Genomic DNA, 27,862 nt, shown 5'->3' on the forward strand with positions numbered 1-27,862 from the left:
AATGTTATTTTCTCGCATAATCACCAGTGTAAGATTGACTTTTCCGGTGTGAGACAGCGGTGTGATATTTTTCTGTCTTACACTGTGTATTACTACGCCGCGAACGATAATGTAAACATCCCGTCTTTATACAAAGAAATTGTAACAATGTTAAAAAATATTACACATACTTAAAATGTTGTCATTTAACTTATTAAGATAAACTTATTTTCATTCAAAATATTGTCGTATTTTCACTTTTTAAATGGCACTATTTTTAGATCGCGGAATGATTCTTCTTGAATGAATGTGTAGGCTCTCGGATAGATAAGTTTTTTATTCCCTGTTTTTATCTATCTAATTAATTTACATGGACTGAAATTTATTTTATCAGTTTACACGTAAAACCATCTTCAGGTACGCTCTCTCCGACGGTGTATTTAGATTTTTAATTAGATGGAAAATTAAAAAAAAATATTTTTAGCCCTATCATGGCGATGTCATTGACAGGCCGTTACTTTGGATAAAATAATGCGAAAAAAATAATCATTCATTACATACTCATGTGGGAATAGTGAAATTCCACCTCGGGGCCAAGATTCACGGTCTAGGACTCGGCAAAGCCTCGCCCTAGACCGTGAATCTTGTCCCCTCGGTGGAATTTCACTATCCCACACTCGTAGTAATGAATGATTCTATTAGTCTTTCATCAATACGCGTACATTCATACATTCTTCCCGAATTATAAGCGTGTACTGAAATGAGATTTTTTCTTGGTTTAACACATGTACTTACAGTATAGTGTATTACAGGAGAGGATTGTTTGACCGATATTGATGGATGCGCCCAGTCCCCCTGTGCCCAGGGTAGAAACTGTACAGACTTGACACCTGAGGAGGAGCGTGCATTAGGGAGGGGATACAATTGTTCTGACTGTCCTGCAGGTTATATCTTATCGGATAACAAATGTGAAGGTACCAATTTGTCATCTTCCTTTGTAATACAAAACAAACTACAGTTGTATCCATAAGAGAATGGAATGATTTATTAACTTTAACATTTAATTCAGGATAGTTACTTATGTTTGGAACACAAACATGTTGACTTAATGCTGTGACCCTCTGTTTGTATTTCAGCGATTAATTGCTGGTTATCAAGTATACTCAGACAAATAAATTCATGAATACTATTATAGAAATCGGAGAGAAGTGATAGGAAAGTATCGAAATCAAATTATTAAATTTTATTTAAAGACAAATGCCAAAAATACAAGCTTCTTAAATTGCTGACAAAATTGGACTAAAGACGCCACATATATCAGCGGATCTTTGTCACGTGATTAGCCCGATCCGTGGTGATAGATGTGTATCACAATATATGTGGAGTGCAGAAATAAACGCTGTCACTTGCAACTGTACTGTATTCATAATAAAAGTTAATTAACTCTTTATACTATGTATTAATTATTTTATGCACTTTATTGAATGGATATCCGGAAACCTTATAAATTTAATTTTCTTTTTATAATCTCACAGACGCTACTGTTTGGGGACAGTTCATTTAATATATAATCATAATAAATACCTAAGGTAAAATCAAAAACAGACTGAAAAGTAATAAAACTATTTAAACTTAGTATTAGGCAAATTTTTGAAACTTTTATTCATAACTTTAAATGTATGTGATCAATAAAGAAATATTTCATCGAAGCAATGAAAAAATAACGTCTCGTTTCCCAATTGTTCACATTCAAACACATCGACCATTCCTTCGGCCGATAATCATGACTGCATCTTGGGTTTTTATTTCACCTATAATTTTCTTTTTTGTCATATTCAATCTTTCAATTATTTTGATGAACAGGAGGTGTCCAGTTGATATTCGCATAGTGATATTTTTTTTTTATTGAAAGAATGACTTTAAAAAGGAATTTATTTCTTAAACATAGTCAAAATGTTAGTCAAAAAATTAATCTGAATTACAGTAAATACATTATTTTAATATATTCACAGACATAAATGAATGTAATAGTACAGAAACAAATTCATGCGATAGTGCAACACAAGTGTGCGAAAATACCGAGGGCAGCTACCAATGTAATTGTAAACCAGGTTATAGAAGAGTCGGAAATATTTGCCAAGGTATATGTTTCTATAATGTGAAATTTTTATATCAAAATTCATTCATATTGGTAGACAAGGTACAACGATTTCAGGTATATTTTTTCCCTTTAGATATCGAAGAATGTATAGAAAGCACATCCGGATGTGAGCAGCGCTGTACCAACACTCCTGGGTCTTTTGTTTGTTCTTGTATCTCTGGTTATACATTGAATAGTGACAATAAAACATGTACAGGTACCATAAATATTAATTTTATTCATACACGTTAAAGAAAATATTACTACCAGTAATCTTTACCTTTTTGCTGTGTGATTCCTCTTTAACTTGATAATGTTTTCTGATTCCTGACAAAAATTTATATTCAATGTACAACAGAAGTCTTTGATATGTTGATTATTTGAGAAAATAGAAGGAGAAAGTTAAAGCATTAAATTTTTTTAACATTGCTTCTATTCAGGGTCAGGTAATTGTGGTGCATTGAATTGTGAATATGCTTGTGACGAGGAAAGCGATGGAACGAAATTCTGTATTTGCCCGAATGGATACCAACTACAGAACTTAACGAATTGTACAGGTATAATTCTATCTTAACAAATCGAGACTTCTAATACGGTACATTAAATAGATCTAAAAGCATTTTTCTAGAATTTGACCTTGATATGGGATATGATTAACAATTTAATATTGTTAGAGATTAATGTGCTTAAGATCTGATTTTTCTGGGATACACATTACTTAAAATCGCGATTATTTAACGGAACTCAGCTCGTTTACGATGGAGGTAGGAAACTGCAATAACTGATAATTATTTTCATTTCTGAAAAATTTCCTGTATTAAATCATGTAAATTTCTGAACAAGAATTTTGAATCTTGTGCAACGAGAAATCAATCTAAAAATAACCCAAATGCTACAAAACCATCAACTTGTATAAAAGATGCAATTCAGGCATTCATTTTTCCTAACAGTCTCCCTCCCAAAGCATTGATTCTGAAATGCGCTATCCAGATATAGATTGCTACTAACGAAAACAATATTTTGCATTTGTTGGCACTCTATGAGACTATCATACATATCAACTTTAAATTTCAGTGTTAAAAGATGTTTAAAATTCAACCTTAATTTTGATAATGAAAAGTTTTATAAAAAAATTAGTGCTGCAAATCTCATATGAATTGAGGTTCTGACTCACGAGATTTTTAAAATAGTCTTCAACCAAAAATCGTGAATTTCTTTTTTAAAATTGAATGATAGAAACATCTTGGGGGAAAATCATTATTTATTTAAAAATAAGTCATAATGTGCATTCTTTGAACTTTAAAAGAATTTTACAGAATCATTCTGTGCCTGATATTTTTGTCAGTTATTGCATAAAACGATGAAGTTAAAATAAAATCTATTATCGGCGAAATAAAACTTCTTGAAGTGCTTTTAACTGCTGATATCTTTTTCACTTTTATAGACGTAAACGAATGTGAAGTTGGCGGTATTTGTTCCCAGGACTGTCAGAATTCTGATGGCTCATACACTTGTTCATGTTTCGCTGGCTTCACGTTAAACCAAGATAAAACAACCTGTTCAGGTAAGAATTTGCTAAAATATTTTTTTCTAAAAATGGATTTTCATAAAGTAAGCACTTACAAGTATGTGAAGAAAGTAATTTATGACTACGTTACAGAATGCGAACCCCCTAACTATGGTGTTGGTTGTCAACAAACGTGTATCTGTGGTAAGGGGATGGACCGGTGTGATCCAGTGACAGGGTGTGTGTGTAAATCAGGCTGGACCGGAAGTAACTGTGACCAGGATGTTGATGAATGTACAGAAAACCCTAACATCTGTGGTAGTGACAAAATCTGTCAAAACTTAGAAGGATCTCACACTTGTAACTGTCGAACGGGATTTCAAAAAGTCAATAACAACTGTGTTGGTAAGATAAATTTATCTAAAGTCCATGTATTCGGTCCATGTCAATGTATACAATAGATGGTTGAACCCTGTGAGTGCATAGATTTGGAAATATATAATTATGTATATCATGGAATCATGAAATGTGAAGCTATACTTATAATCAGTGATCATGCTAAAAATAATAATTTTACAAATTGAGTATAAAGCAAATAGAAAACACTATAAACAAAGTTTGGATCAGGTACCATGGTAGAATAAGCATCCCATATCTACCTTATGCTCTGTCGTCATGTTTGGGTAAACGGAAAATACATAAGACAATTCAGTGTGAAAGACAATTCAGTGTGAAAAAAATGACGTCAGTCCAGATTCAAACTTAATTTGCAAACAAGGTAATATATTAAATAATTGTATGGGTCATAGCTATCAAATTTGTGAGGTGTTGACTTTTAGCAATATTCTTGATTTCCTTGTATCATCAACCTAATTTTCAATAGCTTGCTTCGTTTTAAGGATTGATCTCATTCAACAATGTTCACGTGTATTGAATCAATTGTTAGACAACAATCCACGTCCAGGTGATACTAGTTATGGTATATTACTAAATAAATAAAGAATTTGACGATAGAAAATTGAATTCATTTCATTTATCATAGAGTTTAGTTGCTGGTAAGGAATCACTCTCGTTAACTATTTATTATTAATCATTCAAGTATGAGATAAGTGTTTCAGAATCTGGTGTGTATTCATTTATAATTATGAATTCAATTATATATATCGAATCAAGGCAGGAATACAAAAAGAAAAGTGTTAATTGATAAAACTCATTGAAGTATTAAATGTCGAGTTGAAGACAACAGTAACTTCTTTTTTTCATATGGAATTTCTGAAATGGCAGAAGAAGTAGCTACATGTATGAAGATTCCAACATATATGGTGGAAGACCTGGTCTCCAAAGGATTCATTGTCAATGAAAAACTGAAATATCTTTTTCATAACATAATTTCTGAAGTACTTGTTTGTACAATCAGAATATATTTAAGAAAAAAAAAGTTTGCAGATGAGCATATTATGACAAGCATCAGACTTGCAGTAGATATTTTGCGTTCCGAATTGTTCATTGACTGCTAAGTATATGAAAAAATTTAATGACAACTGACTTATGTTTGCCAATTCTACTTATTCCACAGATATTGATGAATGCGATAACGCTGCCTCTAATAACTGTTCTTCTACGATGTCTGTCTGTACGAATAACATTGGAGGGTACACTTGTACTTGTAAAACTGGATTTAATAATAAGAACCCTTACGAATGTGAAGGTAAGCAATATATATCGTATTTGTCTCATATTTTATGAGTTTTCTTTAACTGAATTTATTTTATAAAACTGGGTATTTGGTAGTACGAGTTGCGCCCACAGTGTGTTCGATTGGATAGTACTTTACATGTATGTTTCCATTTCAATTAACCTATTTTTATCAAGGAACAAGATTGCAAACCAGACATGTAAAAGTCTTTCAGAAGGAAGTATTGTTATCAAATTAAAAGAAAACGTTAAGTACTTTGTTTTCACACCTATATGCGTATCCGACCGGCATGGTAGCTCATTCGGTAAAGCGGTCATACGATTGCTAGGCGATCGAGAGATCATGGGTTCCAACCTCCGTCGAGACTAACCTAATTCGATCAAAATAAAATGTAGCGACTGTTCCTTCACGCTTGGCACTTTGAACGGAAAGTTGATGGTCCTTCCAATGAGACCTTAAAACCGAGGCCCCATGTCAAAACAGGCGTTGACACGACATAGAGCCCTGAGAGTAAAGTTAAAATATCTAAATTTGATGTCCTCCACTGGTACACGATGATCTTTATGAGTGAATATTTTTTCGAACGGGACTTAAAACAAGACAATCAACATTTATGTGGTTTGCGTCTGACCTTTATAATAGTATGTTGACACAGAATCTAATCGATATAAATGCTTCTATCCAACCAGACCATTAAGCTAAATGAAACCACAGTTTTGAATTGTGCTGTTTCTAAAGAAGCGTTTCTGATATGAAATTTCTACTTTCTTGCGTCATCTAAAAATCTTAAAATATATTACCCATCATATACGCCTCAAAAGAGACAGGACACATTTATGTACTAGTCCAAATAAGTATAATAATAACGTGTTTAAATTTCCCTCCTTTCTTTACTGAACACAAATTTTTGTTTTATTTGAATAGATTTTGATGAATGTGAGGCTGAGGTCCATGGGTGTTCTCAAAGATGTATAAATGTAGAAGGTGGCTTTAATTGTGAATGTGAATTTGGATACACATTAGATGACGATAGAAAAGCCTGTATAGAAGGTAAAACAAATACAGTTAAAGAATTAAAATTTCTATTCATTTTTACTTCATTTTGAACATCTTTAAAAATAAATAAGTAACAATTGCATTGATTTATTATTTCCTCTTCATGTCTTCTTAAAAATAGTGCAGGACGTCTGCTCGCTATTTCCATCTTTGAATTGTACATATGGATGTAAAAAGGATGGTGATAATGGATATTGTTTCTGTCCTGCTGGATTTCTACTAAATAACCAAGACGAAAGATCCTGTCTCGGTGTGTATTATGTGTTCTATAGAAGCCTAATTTGTATTGTTTTCTGAAAAACAATTTCATCTGATAAAGAGAAATATCTTCTTATAACTAACAGATTCATGATCTGATCTTAGCAAAAATTACATCCTAAATTTAAATATTTGTCTGCATTTTACATTCAAGCAAGATCTAATACATTAATTAATTTGAAGTGATTTTTTGTTTAGATGTGGATGAGTGCAATGACAATTCCTTGAACAAATGTACCTTCAAAGATAAATGCATCAACACTGACGGTTCTTATACCTGTTCCTGCCCAATAGGATATAGTTTAGAAAATGATGGTAGAACATGTCAAGGTAAATAATAAGAACCATATGCATGAAGATGTGCAGTAAGGAAATTAAACTCAGATATTTAGAAAAGAAAGTACACATATACGAATTGTAGTATGAAATAGTATCTTATTGCTTGTTCTTTTATTAAACGCTTTATTAATACATACAACGCATATTTTTAGTCTATAATAAATAGCATATATCAGTTTAAGGACACCCTTAGTTAGATATTGAATGGCAAAATGAATTATTCCTTTCGCTGAGGGTTCAGTATTTCATGGCATATACATGTATGCATTCTTCGCATCTGACGTGAAAAGCGTCCACATTGTAAACAAACATTCATAACTTCGTTAATACTGCAAATATCAGATTAATTCTTGCACCGTTAGAAAAGGAAAATAATTACAACAAATTACTGTACAGAAAATTTTTCTATAGATTGAACCAGTTTTTTTTTTCTAGCTCAAGTTAAACTTCTCACACTATTTGAGGGATTGTGCTATTCAATTTGCCGTGATCGAAATAAACATGGTGGTAATACGCGTGTTATTTTTGGGGGCAAACAAAAATTTTTGAAAATAGTTAATTAAGCAAAATAGACAAAATGAAACTCATTCATCAATAAATAGAAATTCCAGCAATATAATTGTTTATTTCGTTGACATGGCAACGGGAATAATATTTTTCTAATCATTTTTAGAAACTACACAATACCTTCTTTTAGAATATACATTGGTATATATGCAAAGATTACAAGAAATTCCAGAAAAGTGCCTTAAAATCTTGATATTGATTTCTCTAGAAATGCTTGAAATCTTTGCCATGAAAGGGGTTAAGAGGGGAAATACTTTCCAGTAAATTAATAAATAACTTTCTGCCAGATACATTTAATTTTCATTCGCAGAATGTAATGGATTTACCTATGGAGAAAATTGTGCTACACCTTGTAATTGTGGGGTTGGCTCTGTAAGCTGTGACAAAGTAAAAGGTTGTGTATGTTCTGATGGATGGACTGGAGAAAAATGTGACTTTGACAAAGACGAGTGTGCGTCAGTAAGTCCATGTACAGGTATGAATGTAGAATGCAAAAATGCTCCAGGATCATACGTCTGCGTTTGTGCAACTGGTTACGAAAAGAATACAACGACCGGGACATGTCTAGGTAAATTTCTTTATGATTTGAGCATTCATTTTTTTCCTTTTCTATTGATTTCTGATTCTAAATACTTGGACAATTTTTAAAATGTGCAAACTAAGGCCAATGAACATAATAAATTTGAAAAACCTTTGAATGTGATTATAAGTATATTATAAGTATATTATAAGTTTAGCTATATTTCAAGTACTAAGAATAATAAAACTGAATTGAAATCATATTATTTTAGATATCGACGAATGCAATACGAGTCCTTGTAGTCAGGAGTGTTCGAACACTCCCGGAAGTTACTCCTGTAGCTGTAAGAATGGATTTAGATTGGTTGATACATCAAGGTGTGAGGATTTTGACGAGTGTTCTCTCCCTGTGAGTCCTTGTGATCAAGTTTGTACCAACATCATAGGAAGCTACAAGTGTTCATGCAACCCAGGATTCATCCTAGACACCACGACACGAACCAAATGTTCTCGTAAGAAAATGCTTATAATTTTTTTTTCTGATTTAAAAAAATTCCATGTTCAAGACAAAAGTGTAGAGAAAGCATTTTTACAATTTCTTTTTGTAGAAAAAACCGTGTGTACAAATAGTACGTTTAACTGCACACAGCAATGTGGAGTCAACCCCGATGGTTCTGAGTATTGTTTCTGTGACAAGGGCTTCTCCTTAAATGCAGATAATATTCGTTGTGATGGTATGAATTTCACAAATGTTATGGCAAACTATTTCATTTATCAGATGCATCGATATTTGATTTATTCACTCAACATCAAAAAGCTATGTGGATATAATGAGAGTAATTTGTATTGAAGGTGGTTTGAGAGTGTCAAAAATTTAAAACGAAAGAGTCGTTACATGTTTTTTAAAAAAGTGATAATTTAATCAGATTTTGGACAAATAACTTCATTAACTTGTATTCATAGAAAAGATATTGTATTAAATGATTTTCTTGTAGATATCGACGAATGTTCCCCTAATCCATGCAGTGAGACCTGTAACCAAAGGTCTCCAGGTTTGGGGTATTTGTGTTCCTGTGCTGACGGAAAAAGACTGGATGTGGACCAGAGGACATGTGTTGGTAATTAAGATGAGAACATTATTGATTGTGTAAAATTCAAATTGTCTGTAATTTGACTGTTTTTCTAGAAATCCCATGTGCATCATCACAATTTTATGTTGAAATTGGCACTGTTAGTTCACATAGGTCAAAGAATCAATCGTTTTTACGAGTGTCATTCGAAAAATATGTAATGTTCTTCTTCATCATATTATTTTTACAAAATTAAAGATCAACACATTTCTAAATGTAAAAATCATTTATTTGATCGATGAATGAAGTTTCATTCCATTTGCTTAAATGGAACTTATGTCCGCCAGTTTTAAAAGCAACATGTTTTATCGCCACGGAGAACAGTTTAATAATGTAATATTGATCATGACAACGAGCACACGGCGGGTGTGACCGGTCGGCAGGGGATGCTCACACCTCCATGGCACCTGATTCCACCTCTGATGTTTCGGAGGTCCGTGTTTGCTCTGCTCTGATTTTGTATATTGTTTAATGGACTTTGAGCTTGAATATTGTTCGTTATCTCCATATCCTTATTGTAACGTCTAAAACAAAGTCGAGAAAATTGCTCAAACTTACTCTGCCTTCTCTTTTAATAGCGTCTTTGTAGCGACTTCCCCTTTCATAAAAAAACTTGCCATCTAGTTTGCTTACAATTATTTGAGTACCTTAAAGATAAGTTTGATTGCCATTGATTTCATATTCTTCACTGCATAATTATGCATTCACAAGTTCCGCAACAGTGAAGTGCACAACACATTTCATGACACCACTAACTCTTTTGACAAAAGATTATAATATTAATCCGTTTCTATTCAGACCTTACAACGTCCAATTTGAAGTTTCTACCATTAAAAAATTGTCTGTTCTTTAAATGCGAATGCACGGCTCATTTTTATATACTGAAAGGAAAAAGAAACGCAGGGTAGCATAATATTCGAAAATTTTTAAAACTACATGACCAAAATTTACAAAAATTGGTCAGATGAGAAATTTTGTTACGATGCACCAAAATTAGTGTTCATAATTACTCAACCGTAAAATTTATGACGTCACATAGGGGAACAAAAAGACCAAAACAAGTGCAATTTGATGACGACGAGTTTGTCAACAAATCTTGTTTCATCATTTGATGCACCTGAGGTATACACATTGTTTTTCAATATTTAGAGACGATATGATTTTCTTGCAATCTTGGTACAATTTACGGAAGTTCCATGGGGTCTGGTTTTCGAATCGCCTAATTAATGAAAAAGTCAACAACGCGTAACTAAGCAGTTTCTTGTAAATTTTTCCCAATAAAACTTGTTACCCGTTGTTAGAGAGGGCCTGGAATGGTTTTCAATCAACCGTGAAGATGACGTTAACGCAAAACAGTCATGTGATGAGCGAGTTATTTGCCCTGCCTTCTCTTAAATCCCCACCTTACTACCCCCAAAACCGAGACGAAGAAACTTGAGAAGAAGTTTTCGTATATTAAACTTTGATCATTCATTGTGGCTCCACCCTACCCAGAGGGTCAATATTTTGAACAAACTTGAATCTAAACTAGCTGTGGATGCTTCAATATAGATAAGACCAACCATGGCTTTGATGTTCTTGAGAAGAAGATTTTTGAAATTTTTTTTCCTATAAATTCTTATGTAAACCCTTGATCGTCCATTGTGGCCCCAGCCTATCCCCGAGAGTTATGATTTTACAAACATGAATCTACACCACCTGCAGATGCTTCTATATAAATATGACAAATAATGACTTCACTGTTCTTGAGAAAATTAAAAAAAAAAAACATTTTTCCTATATACATGTATTCCTATGAAAAAATTTGATTATCTGTTGTGGCCCCACCTTACCCCCGGGGGTCATGTTTTGAAAAAAATTGAATCTGCACGACCTGAGGATGCTTTCATATAAATATCACCAATCATGGCTTTGCTGTTCTTGAGAAGATTTTTAAAGATTTTTCCTATTTATTCCTATGTAAAAATTTGATCAGCCATTGCGGTCCCGCCCTACCCCCGGGGGTCATGATTTGAACAAATTTGAAGCTTCACTACCTGAGGATGCTTCCACATGAGTTTCATTATTCCTAGCCCAGTGGTTTTTGAAAAGATTTTTAAAAGATACCATTGATTTTTCGCTAATTCATAATTATCTCCCCTTGGAAGAGGGCATGGTCCTTTTGGACAAATTTGGCTTCCTTTGGACCCCTTCATCAAAGGATACTTTGTGGCAAGTTTGATTGAAATTGGCATAGTGGTTCTTGAAAAAAGATGAAAGTGTGAAAAGTTAACGACGACGACGACAACGACGACAGACAACGGACAAATTTTTATTAGAAAATCTCTCTTGAGCCTTCGGCTCAGGTGAGCTAAAAATCGAGTCTTTCTCTTTTTAGAAATCTATATCTTTAAAACAAAGTGATGTATCATATTACCTTTATGCATCTGAAGTAATTAAAAATACTTAATTTAAACATTTAATATATATGTTGTCCAAGCGCTATTATTAGAGGTGTAGCTATAAACATTATAAAGTGTATAATGAGTAAATAATGCAATTATGACCCTGCTCCGTAACCCCATTTAAATCTTTGATACTTTTAATCAACATCAAGATATATTCCATTTCTTTTCTATATTTATATTTTTGAATCTGTTGTTAAAATGTGTACCAAATTTGGTTGCAGTATCGCGTTAAATAAAAAAATAGCTATAACAAAGGTCTACGGACTTTTTGGATGACCCTCTAACATTCAATGTCTGTAGCCATTACTCCAGCTAATGCCTAGGTCACATTTCCCGGCCGGTAGCCGTAGACCGGTGGTAATCGGTGGTAATCCGTGGTGTTAACGGAGTTATGTCCAAGACACGATGTAGTTACGATATCGACACATTACTTTTTTATAGTTTCTATAATATTTCTCTATTCTCGTGTGTTTATTACATGACTTCCTGGTACTGTCAATATCCTCGATATCGTGCCGATATCAAATCATGATTGTTCCAAGAATTGTGGTTTCCATCCTTAATATTTTGTGTTTTACAACTTTTACTTAAACTTTTTTTTATAAATCTTTCCCTGAAGTGTCGATATCGTCGATATCGACGATATCGTTTCGATATCGAATCATGTTTGTAAAGCCCTTGGTAAATACCTTCCCTGTTACTTTGAATGTGTTTATGTTTATTTACTTTACTTTTACGGAGATTTTACCTGCCGTCGATATCGTCGATATCGACGATATCGTATCGATATCGAATCATGATTGTTAAAAGCATATTACTTTACCAACCTTTACCATAATACAAAAACTTTATTTTTACATCACTTCTGTGTTTAATAAGTTTACCTTACTGTCGATATCGTCGATATCGACGATATCGTATCGATATCGAATCATGATTGTTGAAATATTTTCAAGATTCGTCACCCTAACCAAACACCTTACTCTAAATCTAATCTAAAACAATAACAACCCTAATACTGTCTTAATCATAATTTATTTTCATATTCATGCCAATTATGAATCAATTTTGATTCACTTGTGACTTTGAAAAATTATGTTATACCTCATTATGAAAACAAATTGTGCAAATAGGATCGATATCGATACGATATCGTCATGATATTGTTGATATCGACGACATCGACATAATATAGAGTCTCAAATATGCCACAAGATATTTCCAATTAATAGTGCTCATGACGATCGATATCGATACGATATTGACATAATATTGTCGATATCGTCGATATCGACATCGAATTCGTTCTTGGACATGCATGTGTTAACGATGCTACAACATCGGTTCACATCGGCCTAGTAGTCTTTAAAGTATCAGTCACATTATACAGCGATGGGTATACGATCGGCAACCAATGCGTTTCAAGATAAAAGTGGCATGGTTGCCGGCCGGAATTACAATGGCATAGTGACGCATCGCTAATCATAAAACGATGTTCCAGGATAATCGTCCGATGTATATTACATCGCTCATACATTGGTGAACATCGTTCGTACATCGGTCGACTACCGGCCAATGTTTGGTCGAACATCGACCGATGATCGACCGTTATCTGTTGAACACCACTCAACCCCCCGATGATCTCAGATTCAACAGATGCTCGGTCATACATCGGCCGATCCTTGAAAGATGTTTTAATGATGGGTTGCCGATGAGGAGCGACGTGAGGCATCGTTGGAGACATCGCTGAATTTTAACTACGAATTATTTCCTACCGATGACCCCACCGATTCGCAAAATGGTCTCAGTCACTGTCCGATCACTAGTGGTGCCCGGCCGGCAACCACGCCATTTTCATCAAAAAACGCATCGGTTTCTCATCGTATACCCCATCGCTGGATAATGTGACTTATACTTAAAGCGCTTGATAACTTTTCATTCATTTTTTTCTGAACTAACTTGAACAAAGAAGCATTCTTGGCTGTGAAATTTTTCTAAAGTAGACAACCTATTATATAAGGTGACTCATATGATATTTGTGACCTATATGCTTCTGTTGTTCCAGACTGTGAGGATGGAAAGTATGGTCCTGAGTGTGCTTCAACTTGTACGTGCGACACCCATAACACTTTATCCTGTGATAAAGTGTCTGGAAACTGTGTCTGTAAATCAGGATGGGAGGGACTCACATGCAACAATGATATCGATGAATGTCAAAATATAACGGTTTGTCCTACTAACTCGGAGTGCCTGAACAATAATGGATCTTATTCTTGTATTTGCAATCCTGGTTATGCGTTTGCCAATGAAAAGTGTGTTGGTATGTAAATTGAAAATAAATCTTAAATGAAAATCCTTTTTATAATTTTTGGACGGGATCATCTTTGCTAGCCAAGGGTTTCTGATACGCTCCTCTCCTCATAAACCCTTGACATACGGTGAAGTCAAAAGACGGGATTGTTTTCCGTCACGTGATCTCGAATCTATCAGATACGCACAGATTGCGTCATCGCCAGAAATAAAGACATGTGTTAAAAAAAATTAAATCAAAGTTTTTTCAAGAATAATTAAGAAACAATAATTGAGTTATGTTTATTCATTATTTATAGAACAAATCTCTGAAGCTTCAATATAGATTCTTAATCACATATGTAGAAGATATTGGACGACACCATGGCTATTCATAGAATTGAATGTTATCTTACGGATCGTTGTTTACTTGCGTTTTCTTTTCCGAGATTAAAGAGTGAAGATGTATCCCGAACGCAAATATCGTCATTTACAAAAAACAATTGCTGATTGGTCGACCTGGGTGTACTGAAATCCAATCAGAACTCTGGGAAAAAATCCCGATTTCTATGAGCACCGTAGGCCAAGGGTTGATGAGGAGTGTAGCGTATCAGAAACCCTGGGCTATCGAAGATGGGATGGGATGGGGGGTTAAAGAGTTTTTTAATTACCTGGTAAACATGACTATTATTTTACACAAAGTGGTATGAATTTTTATATCTTATTTCTTCGCCTGTTTAAGTGGACTGTAATTGCAATAACAATTTTTAATCTCTTACTTATTTAGAGTGCTCTGGTACCACGTTTGGTCAAGATTGTGCCAATCAATGCACATGTGACATTACTAATTCAAGGTCATGTGACAAGCAAAACGGGACTTGTTACTGTAACGATGGATGGATAGGTGTCAACTGTACAGAAGACATCAAAGAATGTGACGATATTAACCTAAATATGTGTGGAGCAAATTCCTACTGTTCCGAAGTTCCTGGTTCATACGTTTGTAATTGTAATCCTGGATTCAAAAAGAACGCTAATGGAACCTGTGAAGGTATAATCCCTTACACACATGATAATATTATCTGCTTGGAAAAATTATACTATATATTAAGGTATCCGACCTATAATAACCAAAACAATAAATGCATAACAGATATACTCAGTATATGTAGACATAATCTCCATGTTTTAGTCTCAATACATGTATGTAAGAATTGAATGTGTTCTAATTTTTGACCTTGACCCGTCCTTGAAGAGTTATCCCCTTTTGCTTTTAATCATTAAAATTCATTTTTATTAATCTGGTGAAAAAGTATTTTTATATTGTTTTTTTAATTTTTAATAATTATATAAATCTTTCCACCCTTGCATTTTTTGTTATTCATAATATTTGAATTTTCATTTTTAAAAAATTAAATGGTTCCCATTGAACTCAATGCATTCTTAATTAATAAATTACTGCTCGGGTAATTATACTTTTGAAAATTTCTCCTTGTGATTCCTTTGCTACTCTACAGTGTTTTGAATTAGTTTCAGAGTATTTAATACAGGATGGATACTTAATGTTAGAAAAATATAGCCTTTAAATTTGTGGATCGGATACCTTAAATATTAAGAAGTATTAAACGAACTTTTCATGTGATAAAGTTCAATTTGATGTTGTTTATTATATTACTATTTACATTGTGTAACAAACAGTTTTCAATTATGTAAACAAAACATCTTGATCCATCTTGACCCATTTTTCTTTTTGAGAGATGAGGTGTGCGCACTTTGCATTAGAATAAGAGTAATGTATCTTTTTTATGCCTCTTCTTGTACAGTCTACCCTACTTCCAGACCTGGAAGCCTAAGAATTTTTAAAGCCAAATTTGATTATGTTCTAAAATATTTTTTTTTAATGTAAGTTAAGTTTTAAACAAACTCACAATTACTGATATAAACGGTGTTAAATTCTTGTTCTTGTCATAACTTGATAATACAGATTAAAACAGATGCAGGTAGAAAAAAGTGAATTTAGGATGTCCTTTTCCTGAACGAATGGTAATTTAACCAACTTAGGTCACTGGGATAAAAAAAAAAGCAATGTAAATTGAAATTCATGTATGCAATACATCAACATTCTAGGAGATTTTAATTTACAATGATTGCTTACAAAATGTGTTCAAAACTGCAACTAGCATCAACAAGTTGTTTAACCTAAGGCACGCCCTGTGAAGAGCTAGAGTAATTTCATGACAATTTTGTTTTTAAATATACTCATTTTCCTTCCCTTCTCAAACTACCCCATGGAGGATAATAAAAGTCTATTTGAGCATATTCCATTAAACTCTTCTAATCAACTTGAGGAATCACTGCTTAATTTGTTGGATATGCAAGTGCACCAAGGATAGTTTGGAATTTGGGATAATTTGCTTTACGAAATCCTTATATTTACATTTAGTATGTGAAATAAATGGTAAATGTAAATTTTAAAGAAATTAAAATACACGAGGCCTCCCTTGTTAATTTTCATAATCCCCGCCCATTTAGTTATTGTATTAGATAATCAAAATATAAGTCCATCGTGCAGCATGCAAGTATATATAATCGCCTTTGTTGAACGAATAATTGATGGAGTTTTTGTCATTAAATTGATTATAAGTACTGAATTTTTTTATTTTCCTAGTTCGACTTTTATTTGGAAGTTCTTTTTTCAGATATAAATGAATGTGTAATAGGGACGGACAACTGTGCTACAAATGCAAATTGCACCAACTCACTTGGAAGCTTCAGTTGTGCCTGTAATACTGGATTTATTGGGAATGGTTCTTCATGTACACGTCAGTAAAATACATTCCCTTAAAATTTTGTTCCATGTGTTTTATTTGCTATAAAACCCCCTTACTATGACATTCTACGTTTACCGTAAAATTTCTTGAAATCCAAAATGTACATGTATGTTACCAGATACAACGAGATGTTACACAGGCATTTTTGAAATCACGCGCATATACGTGAACTGAAATCTGATTGGCTTGTAGCACTTTTGTTATATATGGGCCCTTATCCAAAAAAGGCAAATAATTGAATGAAAAATAAAGTATATAAGTTTACCAAATAAAATGATCCTATAGAATATGGGCGCCTAAATGGAGTAAGGGCATATGTAATGATCACCTTACAAGAATTGGTTCCAGTTATCTTTCATGAAGATATTTTAAACGAAATCAAAAAGTTTGTTTTATGCAATCATATCAGTTAACGTTTGTTTTTGCAATTTAAAGAATTGTAAAAACATAAATTTTTTGGAAAAAAAACAAACAGTATAAAAATATAAAATATTTCTTATATTTAAAAAAAAAGGATTTATATACTAGGTACCTCGTTTATCGAGTTTACTTTGAATCACTGTTTTCCCATAAAAACTTAATTTTGCCTAGTTACACACGAATGCCTGCTTGCGAAAATCTTATTCAAATTTTTTAAGATTATAAAGGATAACCAGAAGTCGTTAAAATTTGTTTTTCTTTAAATTGTATATATAAACATCTGGTGAAAATAGAGCGTTGCGAAAATTTGGTGATTTACAGTATGTAATACAATCTAATATTAATAGTTGTATATTTTTTCGATTCATTTAACTTTCATCAAAAGGATTTTTTTTATCATAATATATTAGTTAAATACACATTTAACTATGAATACCACTGTATGTGCATTTTACTGAAAATGTAATAAGAGCAAAAAAATGTTGAAAAATTAACAAGATGTTTATATTGTATGAAAATAAATTAAAATTTCACATCTTTATCAGCAATATCAACAACTCAAGTAACAACAGAAAGTACACAGAGATCTGAAACGCCGCCCGAGAGCTCAACCTCTACAATACAAAGCCAAGCGCCAACAACACAGAGTACAGAAAGTCCTACTCAAAGCTCAGTACTAACAACACAGAGTACAGAAAGTCCTACTCAAAGCTCAGTGCTAACAACAGAGAGTACAGAAAGTCCGACGCAAAGTCCAGCGCCAACAACACAAAGTACAGAAAGTCCTACTCAAAGCTCAGTGCCAACACTACAAAGCACAGAAAGTCCTACTCAAAGCTCAGTGCCAACACTACAAAGCACAGAAAGTCCTACTCAAAGCTCAGTGCCAACACTACAAAGTACAGAAAGTCCTGCTCAAAGCTCAGTGCCAACACTACAAAGTACAGAAAGTCCTACTCAAAGTCCAGTGCCAACAACACTGAGTACAGAACGTCCTACTCAAAGCTCACTGTCAACAACACTGAGTACAGAGAGTACTACTGAAATCCCAGTATCAACAACACAGATTACAGAAAGTCCTACTCAAATTCCAGTGGCAACAACACAAAGTACAGCAAGTACTACACAAAGTCCAGTAGCAACGACACAGAGTACAGCAAGTACTACACAAAGTCCTGTGGCAACGACACAGAGTACAGCAAGTACTACACAAAGTCCTGTGACAACGACACAGAGTACAGCAAGTACTACACAAAGTCCAGTGGCAACGACACAGAGTACAGCAAGTACTACACAAAGGCCAGCACCAACATCACAGAGTACAGCAAGTACAACTGAAAGTAAGCAGAATGTTACACATGGTACTCCAGAAATTATGACCCAAGTTAAAGATGCTTTATTCAAGAAAAATTATTTGACGTGAAAACATTGACGTCATAAAACATTGACTAGCGAGAAAAATAAGTCATTTTTCATGAATATGATGTAAAGAAGATTTCAAGACAAATTTAAAATTGAAATGTTAACGAAAACTGTGCAGTTCTGATGATTAAGAAAACCAAGGGGTTAAAAGGGTCCTACGTTTTCCTTTTTTCTTTGTATGGATTATAATTAAGTTGCATCTCTTAATTTTACATACACTTCATCCCATTTTCTTTTCAGAAAAAGTTGAGCCCTACGTTCCAGGTAAAGTTTTGATTTATACATTATTATTTTCATAGAAATTGATTATTCCATTTTTTTTTAATTTGTAAGTATAATTTACAATATTTTTTACAGAGGAGAATGAGGTCAAACTAGGAGTTGTTTTAACTTTTAATGAAAATATAGATTTGAGTAATTATGATGAAGTTAAACAAACTATGGAAACAGCAGTGAGTACAATTTATGTAAACTATAATTATTTTTATTTAGAATTATTTTAGAATTGAAAATGATCATTGTTCGCTAATTATATTTCTACAGTTTGCATTCTATACAAAATTTACATTTTCAAATATTTTTAAATTATTATTAGAATTTTTTTTTTCTTTTTACATTTCGAATTTAAGCCTCTAATTATAATGAACGGATTAGTCACAGTTCCACAAATGAATTAATTTATGTAATTTCACTGTGATATCGTACATGGTTTACATGTTTAACGCATTTATTCCATACAGTTGAAATTTGAATTAGATAAAATCAAACATTTAATATTGTCAAATTATAATTATTATTATGCCAATATTCGTTCAAACCAATCGCAAATGAGAATATATGCAATGTGTCTTTAACATTTTTAAAACGAACTCAAGTTGGTACGTTATCGAGGGTACCATTAAGCCCATTGACTCGGGCTTTATTGGATTTCTTCATGCATCGTATTTATATCAATACAATCGTTTGAGAATGCTTACCTTCTCAAAAATCATTTACAATGTTTAACTAGAACTTACACGTATACAGCGTATTCAGATTACATAATCATTTTTTTCCTTTGCAGCTTTCGAATTTCTACAGCACGAAAATCAAAGGATTTTTGAAAGTTATTATCCGATTAATAAGGTAATGTGTTAGCAATCATTTATAATCTTTTTAGTCTCTATAGGCTTTACAGCTGTACAATGAGTAAACCCAACTCTAAGGGACTCCGACCGAAAGCAGATGCGAGAACCCTTTTTGATACCTCGATCAATTAAAAAAAACTGGTCACTGTGTATAAGGCTACGTAATATAAATACCAAAAGCTTTGCCAACTGCTTATTTAATTTGAGTAATAGTTTTTATCTTTTCACAAAAAGGAAAGGGAGTACGATTGTGGAACACGATATTGTAGCAAAGAAAACCGATGATACTGAGAAAGACATCGCTCAGACAGTCGTTAGTCTGTCAAAGGGAGAGGATACAGTAGAGTACAATAATGGAAACCTTTCTACTGACTCGGTAGCTGTGGATGACGGAAAGGGAAATTATAAAAGTTTGTATTTTTTTCTGAACAAAACTTGACTTGGTGATATATAGAGCAATAAAGGTAGCGCTAAAACCATCAAAATTAATGCGATCTTAAAAAATCTTCTTTTTTCTTGAACATTAAGAAGTCAATCTATTGGCATGAATGAAACATTCATTGAGCACTCTACCAAAATTGTGAAATTTATGGCCCTGGGGTCAGGGTTTCTGGTGCTAGGGTTGGGCAATATAGATGATATAGATAAAAGTACATAATTTCTTTGAAAATCTCCGCTGCTCCTAGGTATTGAGTGCCCTAACTATATACATGTACATTGTAGTTATTTTGAATCAGGCTGCCTCTTCCCAAATTAGGAATTTTATGGCCCTTGGGGAAGGGGTTCTGGTGTTAGGGTGGGCTTTAATGATTATATAGTGAAATTCTTGACCAAGTCTCTCTTTTCACTCCGAGGTATAAAACAAACTTACATGTACTTAGTATATTGCTATGGTGAGCAAAGCGGGCCCCTTCCAAAAGGTTGAATTTCATGACCTCTTGGTTGGGGTTTTGGTGTTAGGGCGGGTCTTTATTAATTATTTAGTGAAAATGCATTGTTTTTCTGAAAATCTTTCTTTCTGTTCATGGGTATTAAATGAACTAGCTAATTACATTTTTATTGGCTCTTTCTTCATATACAATGTTATAAAACAAAAATAAAAGAATGCAACAAATTTAACTATAGACAATAAAATCTGCATGTATTTACATCTTACGATACAATGCTTCTGATTTAAAGATCATTAAAATTGTTGTGAAGCTTACTATCTACATATTTTTATACAAATCGGGGGGGGGGGGGGGTAACAGAAATTGTTAGTGCCTTGCCGACAATATTAAACCTACGGAACATGACGTTTTCTTATATGCATTCTCCACTCAGTTCATTGTACTTGCAGTTACGTTTCTTTCACTATGGTGAGTGATTCTTAGGTTGTAGTCCCTTTGATGTGTCGTTACACTTCTTCTTGGCAATGTAGCGTAGAAGGTCCATACTTCCGGTTCCAATCCAGTGATTTTCCGAATAAACCATATGATGATTTCTGGTCTCTGTTAAAAATCTAGGACCCTTAATTATTGAAAATAATTCAAGAAACCATGATGGTCTTTCGAACGGCATTTTTAAAGGCTGTAAGCAAAATAAACAGATATAGTTAAAGAAAACAAACCTTACGTAAATTACACCCAGCTTGAACCATGTTAACTTCTCTTGCACATTCTTGTGCCGACATGTGACATATTATTAATCAATCTTTCTTTTGAAGAAAGAATCTAAAAGACTCTTATAAGGAACATTTGAGGAAGACGGTTGTCCTACTGTCTGATTCCACTGAATTTATTTCATACTTTTGTAATTTAAACATATTAAAATCCGTATATCAATTTATCAGTATAATTTTACCTGCATATTATTATGCTAACTTGTTAAGGCCAACAAAAATGTAATAAAATATGTAATTACTCTGCTTTGTCCAGTGTTGTTCAAATGCGAGTTTTAAATGTTTTCCATGTGTTCTTTGCCTTTAGTTGTTTACAAACTTGGCTCTATCATGGTATTTCTATTTCTTGGCTATATGGTATTTCTGTTTCTAGATATAACATCGTCCTCCACAAGATGTGATGTGTATGTTGTCAACAATCCTTGTAAATCTGGTGAACAATGCATTGATAGTGGAAGCAAAGTATATTGTGCGTAGGTATTTTTGTGTCGATTTCTTGTCAAAAATACTTCAGTGGCATATCTACCATTATCTAATGTACAGTGTATATTATTCATATCTTCAAAATAACACGCTTTTCAAAAGATTAATACCTAAAATATGAATTTCCTTGCACATTTGTAGAAAGATCTTGGATGATTGTAAGTATTTTTATGAAATCTGTTTTAATACAGCTTTACTAATATTAAAATGTTGATAAGAAATATCTTGAAAGAATGTTCAAAACAAATAAATTGCACTGGTGTCATCAACCTCAAAGCAGTCTTTATTTTCATTATATTTGCTGTATGTCATTTGATTTTTTTTTATACATTAAAGAAGAAAATTTTTATTACTGTGAAATGTATAGAATCCTCTGGATACAACAATTAAATATAATGGTGGAATTATTGTCACCGAGGAGAAAAATTTCTTCATTTTTTCACTTGACCGCCAAAAAATAATCTTCCCTGATAACTTCTATATTTTTAAAAGAAAGACAAAAGGTTAATTACTGATCATTGATATCTCTTTTATGACAAAGATGACGAATTTAAGCTGATTGTCGGTCTTGGAGTTGGAATACCCCTCTTCCTCATCGCAGTTCTCATCTTCACCATTGTAATCGTTTACTTGAGAAGACGTCACTATAAAGAAAATTCATCAAGCTCGTCTTATGATAATGATGATTATTTTGAGTAAGTATTGAGTTTTTATATACGTAAAAAATGAAGATAACGACCAGTGCTCGATAGTACAGCTATAAAAATGTTCACTTGACAATTTCTGGCGCACCACCGTCGAAAATTAACTTTACAAACATGTCTTTAAAGAACTTGATTGACTAGCATCCTAATCAAAAGTGAAGCATTTAATTGCCTTTAGTGATTAAAGTATGCGACGTTAAGAATAAAAAGCAAAAATTTAACAGATATGCTTGAAAAGTGGTGCTCACATTTTATGAAAGGATAAATTTCCATTTTTTTTATTTTTCGTAAGGTTGTGTTGAGTATGTTTGCATTCGAGTAGTGTATTGGATATATATAATAAACAAAAATCAAAATCAACCTTTTTCGGTAGAAACAGATTCGGGGGTCCAGGATCCTATTTTCCTTCTGGCATTCCCACAAAGATTGATAGTTGGGGAAGACAGATATCGCCTTACACACCTAAACACAGTTATCCCACTGCATTTGGAGGAAAAGATGAATTTGATGAACTAACTAGAGAAGGGACTTCGCCCAGTTCGTATACCTTCGCTAATATATTCTATCTTAATTTCATATTTAATTTTTTTAGTTATAGTTACACTATAGATATTAATTTGTTAATGGTAAATACACTCACAGTTTTTAATTCACGAGGGGCGGAGCCCCGAGTGAATTAAAAAACTGTGAGTGTATTTACCATTAACCAATTAATATCTATTGTGTAAGTTACTTGTACCAGAGGACCAGTGAGAGAAAAGCTGGTTGACAGTTAGCACCGCCCACTTCATCCTGTCAAGACATGGTCCGGAGTCTGTATAAATACCGTTCTCCATCTGAACGGATTGTATTTTGAATGCTGCGTCTGGGGTATCGTCGATCAAAAAAACTCGGAATGAATGATCATTATTGGGTACGTCTGAAGATGTTGCAGCTTAGACAGAAGGCTTGATTTTTGTCAGGAACAGAGGTAGCGATCAAAGGCTATTATATTTTAAAGCTGTTTTTCCTTTCGAAGATCAATTTTATTTATTTTGAGGGGGGGGGGGTTCGAAGGAAAACAAGGCCGATTGAACTTTTCTATAACGATCAATGTACAAAAATCCGAAATGATTTCTGACATTTTAATAAAAGTTTGAATGGTACTGCAATAAAAAAAACGGGGACCTTTTATGTGAGATTACTATATGGAGACAAGAATAAGAATGAAGACATTTCGAGATAGAACGTTAATGTAACAGGATACGCTTTGTAAAAATACCGAGTGATAATCGACAAATTAATGTTAGTATTCTTGAAATTTAAAATGTTAACAAAACTCATTTATCAGCTATTGCCAAAGTTTTGAAATTTACTCCAATCATTCATCAGTCAAGGTTTTGTCACATTATGGCTTGATGCCAAATTATGGGCGTGACTTAAAAACTGTGGTTCTTCTGGCAAATACACCACAACAACATCAAAGTAAAATCTGAATTTACCGCCAGTCCTATGGTACAACTTTCAGTTATTTTATTTAACATCCAACTTAAGATTTTTGCTATTAAAAACTTTGTCATATATTTTAACTTTAAACGGAAGTAATTTTCTCGACATATTTGCACGTTATGAGTTTATGATGCTACGTGATAAGACTGATTTATTGCAGCTCCATTTTTTGTTTAATTCTATGAAAAGAATAGCATCGATTTTAAGTATGAAAATGAAAATTAAAAATGATTATGTTCTGGATTTAAAAAAAGAGTGTAATCTTATTAAACGTATTTGATAAAAATGGTACGACTTTCATCAGTATACACTGTACATCTATAATCTTATGTCGTCTTTTTGACAGTTTACAATGATCGTGTTCAGTCTAATTTCTCATGGGATTTTATGTACCAGGCTTTAAAACCAAACGTGAAAGTGAGTGCAATGACTTCGTTTTACATATAACAATGATCATGTGAAATTTATAAAAACCTTATTTTTTCAGAAATAGCTCACCTGAGCCGAATTTCGAAGGCCCAAGTGAGCTTATCTGATTAAAATTTCTCCGTTCTCTGTCGTCAGTGTTGTTGTCGAAAACTTTTCACATTTTCAAGAACCACTGGGTCAATTACAACCAAACTTGGAACAGAGTATTCTTTTGTAAAAAGAAAGTGGGTGTTCAAATGAAGGGACACACCTTCTTCCAATGGGAAATAACTTGGAAACAGTGAAAAATTGGGTGGATGTTTATAAAAATCCCCTCAAGAACAAGTGGCCTAGAAAAGATAAAACTTGACAGCCACTTGACATACATGTTATTTAATGTAGATTAAAGTTTGTTCTATTCATAACCCCCAGGGTTTGTGTGGGATCATTATGGCCAATCAAAACTTTATGTAGCAAAATATAGAAAAAATCTTTAAAGATCTTCTTTTCAAGAACAGCAAAGCAATGATTGGAGATATTTATATGGAAGCAACATAAGGTAGTGTAAATTGAAATATGTTCAAATCATGACCCCTAGGGGTAGGATCGTGCCATAATGGGCAAACAAAGCTTCACATATATTTAGGAAAAACATCTTTAAAAATCTTTTTCGCAAGAATAGCAAAGGATATTCATATGGAAGATCCTCAGGTAGTGTACATTCAAGTTTGTTCAAATTAAAACCCCCGGGGTAGGATTGGGCCACAATGGGGCATGAAAGTTTTACATAAGAATATATAGGAAAAAATATCTTCAAAAATCTTTTGAAAAACATCAGAATTATGATATGTGACTTTAATGAGGAAGTAGTTGCTCGCGTGACGCAGTGGTGAGCGGTTATTCAGAGTCACTAGAAGAGGTTGATCCTTACGTCGCGGTTTTGAATACCACTGTGGGATGTGGAAACCTGTCCTTCAGATGAGACCGTATAAACTGAGGTCCGATGCGTCACAGGGGGTGCTGGCACAAAAAATATCCCTCGCTGCTCAATGGCCGAAATCGCCGGGTATAGGACAAAATTTGCAGCTCTCCATGGCAAGAGATGGCTTCTCCATATGAGTGAGAAATTCCCGAGAGGGACGTTAAACAACATACAAATGTACAAACATAAAAGGAAGAATTCTCAGGTGGTTGGGATTCAGATTTGTTAAAATCATGTCCTCCGGGGTCAAGATAAGGCCACATTTGGGGAAGTTTCACATGAGAAATCAGAGTGGAAAAACAGAAATGCTATGTTTAGTCTTATTGACATGTAAGCATCCTCATGTAGTGATGAATGAAATTTGTTCAAATCATTACCCTGATGATAGGGAGTTGCCACAATGGAGGATCATTTTTTTCAACAAAGTAATATATTTTAAAAATCTTCAAAAAATCTTTAAAATCTTCTTTTCAAGAACAGCAAAGTTAAATGCTTTATTGATTGAGACATCCTCAATTAAGTAGTAAAAAAAATAATGTTTATTGTAATTTGCATATGAGTAAAATGAATTTCACATAATGTGATGAAAAAAAATGAGGAATTAAAAAAAATAGAACTAAAAAAAAAATAAAGGATAAAAATGAGAAGGTATATATGATTTATTGTGAGTTGTTTAATTCTTATGTTATTAGAATTCTAGTTTTCTGAATATTTATCCCTACAATTTATTTCAGTTTGAAATCAAAAGGCCAGAAATTAGAACCAAACCATTAAGTACTGAGGTAAGCTAAGTTTGCATATTTTACTGATGTTTATCGAGCATTATTAAACATTTTCATATTTGACAATTCACCCTAAACTATGTATTGATCAACTCGAAATAACATTGTCGCCATGTATTTTATACTGAATATAAGAAAATACTATTGAACTCAGTCTTAAATAATGACATCTATCTTTTTAAAAACAAGATTATGTAAATATCAATTTGTCAAAAGAAACAGGATAATGATCTCTCTCATTGGGTATTAAGAACTGGAAGGTTTTGTTTGCTTGTTTAAAAATTGATTTGAGATTTGAATTAACTTTCTATGGAAAAAAGCAAATAATTTCCACTTCTGTAAGAGTGACTTAAAGAATTAGTAAACTATCATTTTGCAAGAGGAACGTTTTTATTCGATATTGAATCAATAAATGAAGTCAAGCTGAGCTAAAATTTTCAGTGTAAGCGTCAATATCACTATCTCTTATAGAAGCTTGTAAATAGATTGGTTTTATTTTTTTTTAAAAATGATACCGGAACCCAGAACTGAAGTTTACTTTATAAAAACTATTACTTTGCCTTGCCGTGTATAAATTTGACGTTTTAATACTCAAATCAAAATCTGATTTACAATGAAACTTTTCTTCTAATAAACCTTTTCTCAGAATAATTCTATAATGATTATCGACTCGTTTCCCCCAAAAAAGGTACACTAAATGATTGCAACGGTATAATTTCTAGTAAAATAATGTGCATGTTCTAAAATGGGCTACAATTAAAGATTGATTAATTGTTTGAATATTCCATTTCGATTAAAACTTTGAAATAAAGATATACGTACTTATGTGTTTACAATGTATTCTTGAATCATTTTGAGAAAATTATCTTTCTTGATATATATTATCTACTCAGACTAAAATTCTAGACAGAGATGCACTTCAATCTGTATAAAATAATCATATTTAATTAAATCGGAGATTCAGTTATTGATTATAAACAGAATATCCTACCGTATAGCGGGTTTTCTTGGCGGTGTAAAATTTGGCTATTTGGGTGCTCTAAGGTATGCCAATAATTCTGGCGTAGTTTATTTTAGCGGATACAGGGTTTCAACTCTTTGCAGATGAACATTTAGCGGGCTACCACCAAAAAGCCAAAATGAACCAAAATTAGCACCCCGCTAAAATAACCCGCTAAACGGTATTCAAACGTTTGAATAAAAAAATAATATATGGTTTATCTTCTTTTTCTTAGTGACATTGTGAACAAAAGAATATTCAATTATGTGGGTGCATGTTCAACGATGCGAGGAGCTATAGACTGTCAAATGTATATCATGTGCAATAATCAAAATGTAAACTTGAAATAATCAAATTGTATACGTGTAACAGTAAAAATGTGTATAAAAAATCATGTAATCTTTAGATAGACTGGTTTTCTCAAATGATGTAGTTCTTCTAAATATATAGACTATTAAGGAAAGTATTTAGATTTATTATAATATTTTTTAAAGATATTTATCAAACCTATAGATTTGACGATGTGCGACCTCGAAATAACACTGAAATGTTAAAACAAACAGATGTATATCAGCGTTTGATGTTGTCTTGTAAACTGAATTGTTACAACTACTTCGTTGTGAAAATG

General features: G+C 33.0%; 1 protein-coding gene across 1 annotated transcript in view; it reads left to right on the forward strand.

Moving 5' to 3' along the window:
• Nucleotides 1-27,621, forward strand: part of LOC134229591 (uncharacterized) — a 47,962-nt gene extending 20,341 nt beyond the window's left edge. Inside the window, exons 14-42 of the mRNA XM_062711340.1 lie at nucleotides 792-953; nucleotides 1,992-2,120; nucleotides 2,214-2,336; nucleotides 2,560-2,676; nucleotides 3,564-3,683; nucleotides 3,780-4,031; nucleotides 5,203-5,334; nucleotides 6,247-6,372; nucleotides 6,500-6,628; nucleotides 6,835-6,966; nucleotides 7,853-8,110; nucleotides 8,334-8,573; nucleotides 8,670-8,795; nucleotides 9,057-9,179; nucleotides 13,704-13,958; nucleotides 14,715-14,978; nucleotides 16,627-16,749; nucleotides 17,724-18,518; nucleotides 18,841-18,864; nucleotides 18,958-19,052; nucleotides 19,664-19,725; nucleotides 19,962-20,137; nucleotides 21,761-21,860; nucleotides 22,012-22,028; nucleotides 22,412-22,565; nucleotides 22,948-23,111; nucleotides 24,409-24,479; nucleotides 26,187-26,234; nucleotides 27,470-27,621. Of these exons, the coding sequence (XP_062567324.1) occupies nucleotides 792-953; nucleotides 1,992-2,120; nucleotides 2,214-2,336; nucleotides 2,560-2,676; nucleotides 3,564-3,683; nucleotides 3,780-4,031; nucleotides 5,203-5,334; nucleotides 6,247-6,372; nucleotides 6,500-6,628; nucleotides 6,835-6,966; nucleotides 7,853-8,110; nucleotides 8,334-8,573; nucleotides 8,670-8,795; nucleotides 9,057-9,179; nucleotides 13,704-13,958; nucleotides 14,715-14,978; nucleotides 16,627-16,749; nucleotides 17,724-18,518; nucleotides 18,841-18,864; nucleotides 18,958-19,052; nucleotides 19,664-19,725; nucleotides 19,962-20,137; nucleotides 21,761-21,860; nucleotides 22,012-22,028; nucleotides 22,412-22,565; nucleotides 22,948-23,111; nucleotides 24,409-24,479; nucleotides 26,187-26,234; nucleotides 27,470-27,472 (4,520 nt within the window). The 3' untranslated portion in view covers nucleotides 27,473-27,621. The remainder of the gene's footprint in view (nucleotides 1-791; nucleotides 954-1,991; nucleotides 2,121-2,213; nucleotides 2,337-2,559; nucleotides 2,677-3,563; nucleotides 3,684-3,779; nucleotides 4,032-5,202; nucleotides 5,335-6,246; nucleotides 6,373-6,499; nucleotides 6,629-6,834; nucleotides 6,967-7,852; nucleotides 8,111-8,333; nucleotides 8,574-8,669; nucleotides 8,796-9,056; nucleotides 9,180-13,703; nucleotides 13,959-14,714; nucleotides 14,979-16,626; nucleotides 16,750-17,723; nucleotides 18,519-18,840; nucleotides 18,865-18,957; nucleotides 19,053-19,663; nucleotides 19,726-19,961; nucleotides 20,138-21,760; nucleotides 21,861-22,011; nucleotides 22,029-22,411; nucleotides 22,566-22,947; nucleotides 23,112-24,408; nucleotides 24,480-26,186; nucleotides 26,235-27,469) is intronic.
• Nucleotides 27,622-27,862: the final 241 nt, after the last annotated feature.

The sequence above is a fragment of the Saccostrea cucullata genome, unplaced genomic scaffold, assembly GCF_032062105.1.
Source record: "Saccostrea cucullata isolate Sc308-1 unplaced genomic scaffold, CSIRO_AGI_Scuc_v1 ctg91, whole genome shotgun sequence".
In the NCBI taxonomy this organism is placed as follows: domain Eukaryota; kingdom Metazoa; phylum Mollusca; class Bivalvia; order Ostreida; family Ostreidae; genus Saccostrea; species Saccostrea cuccullata.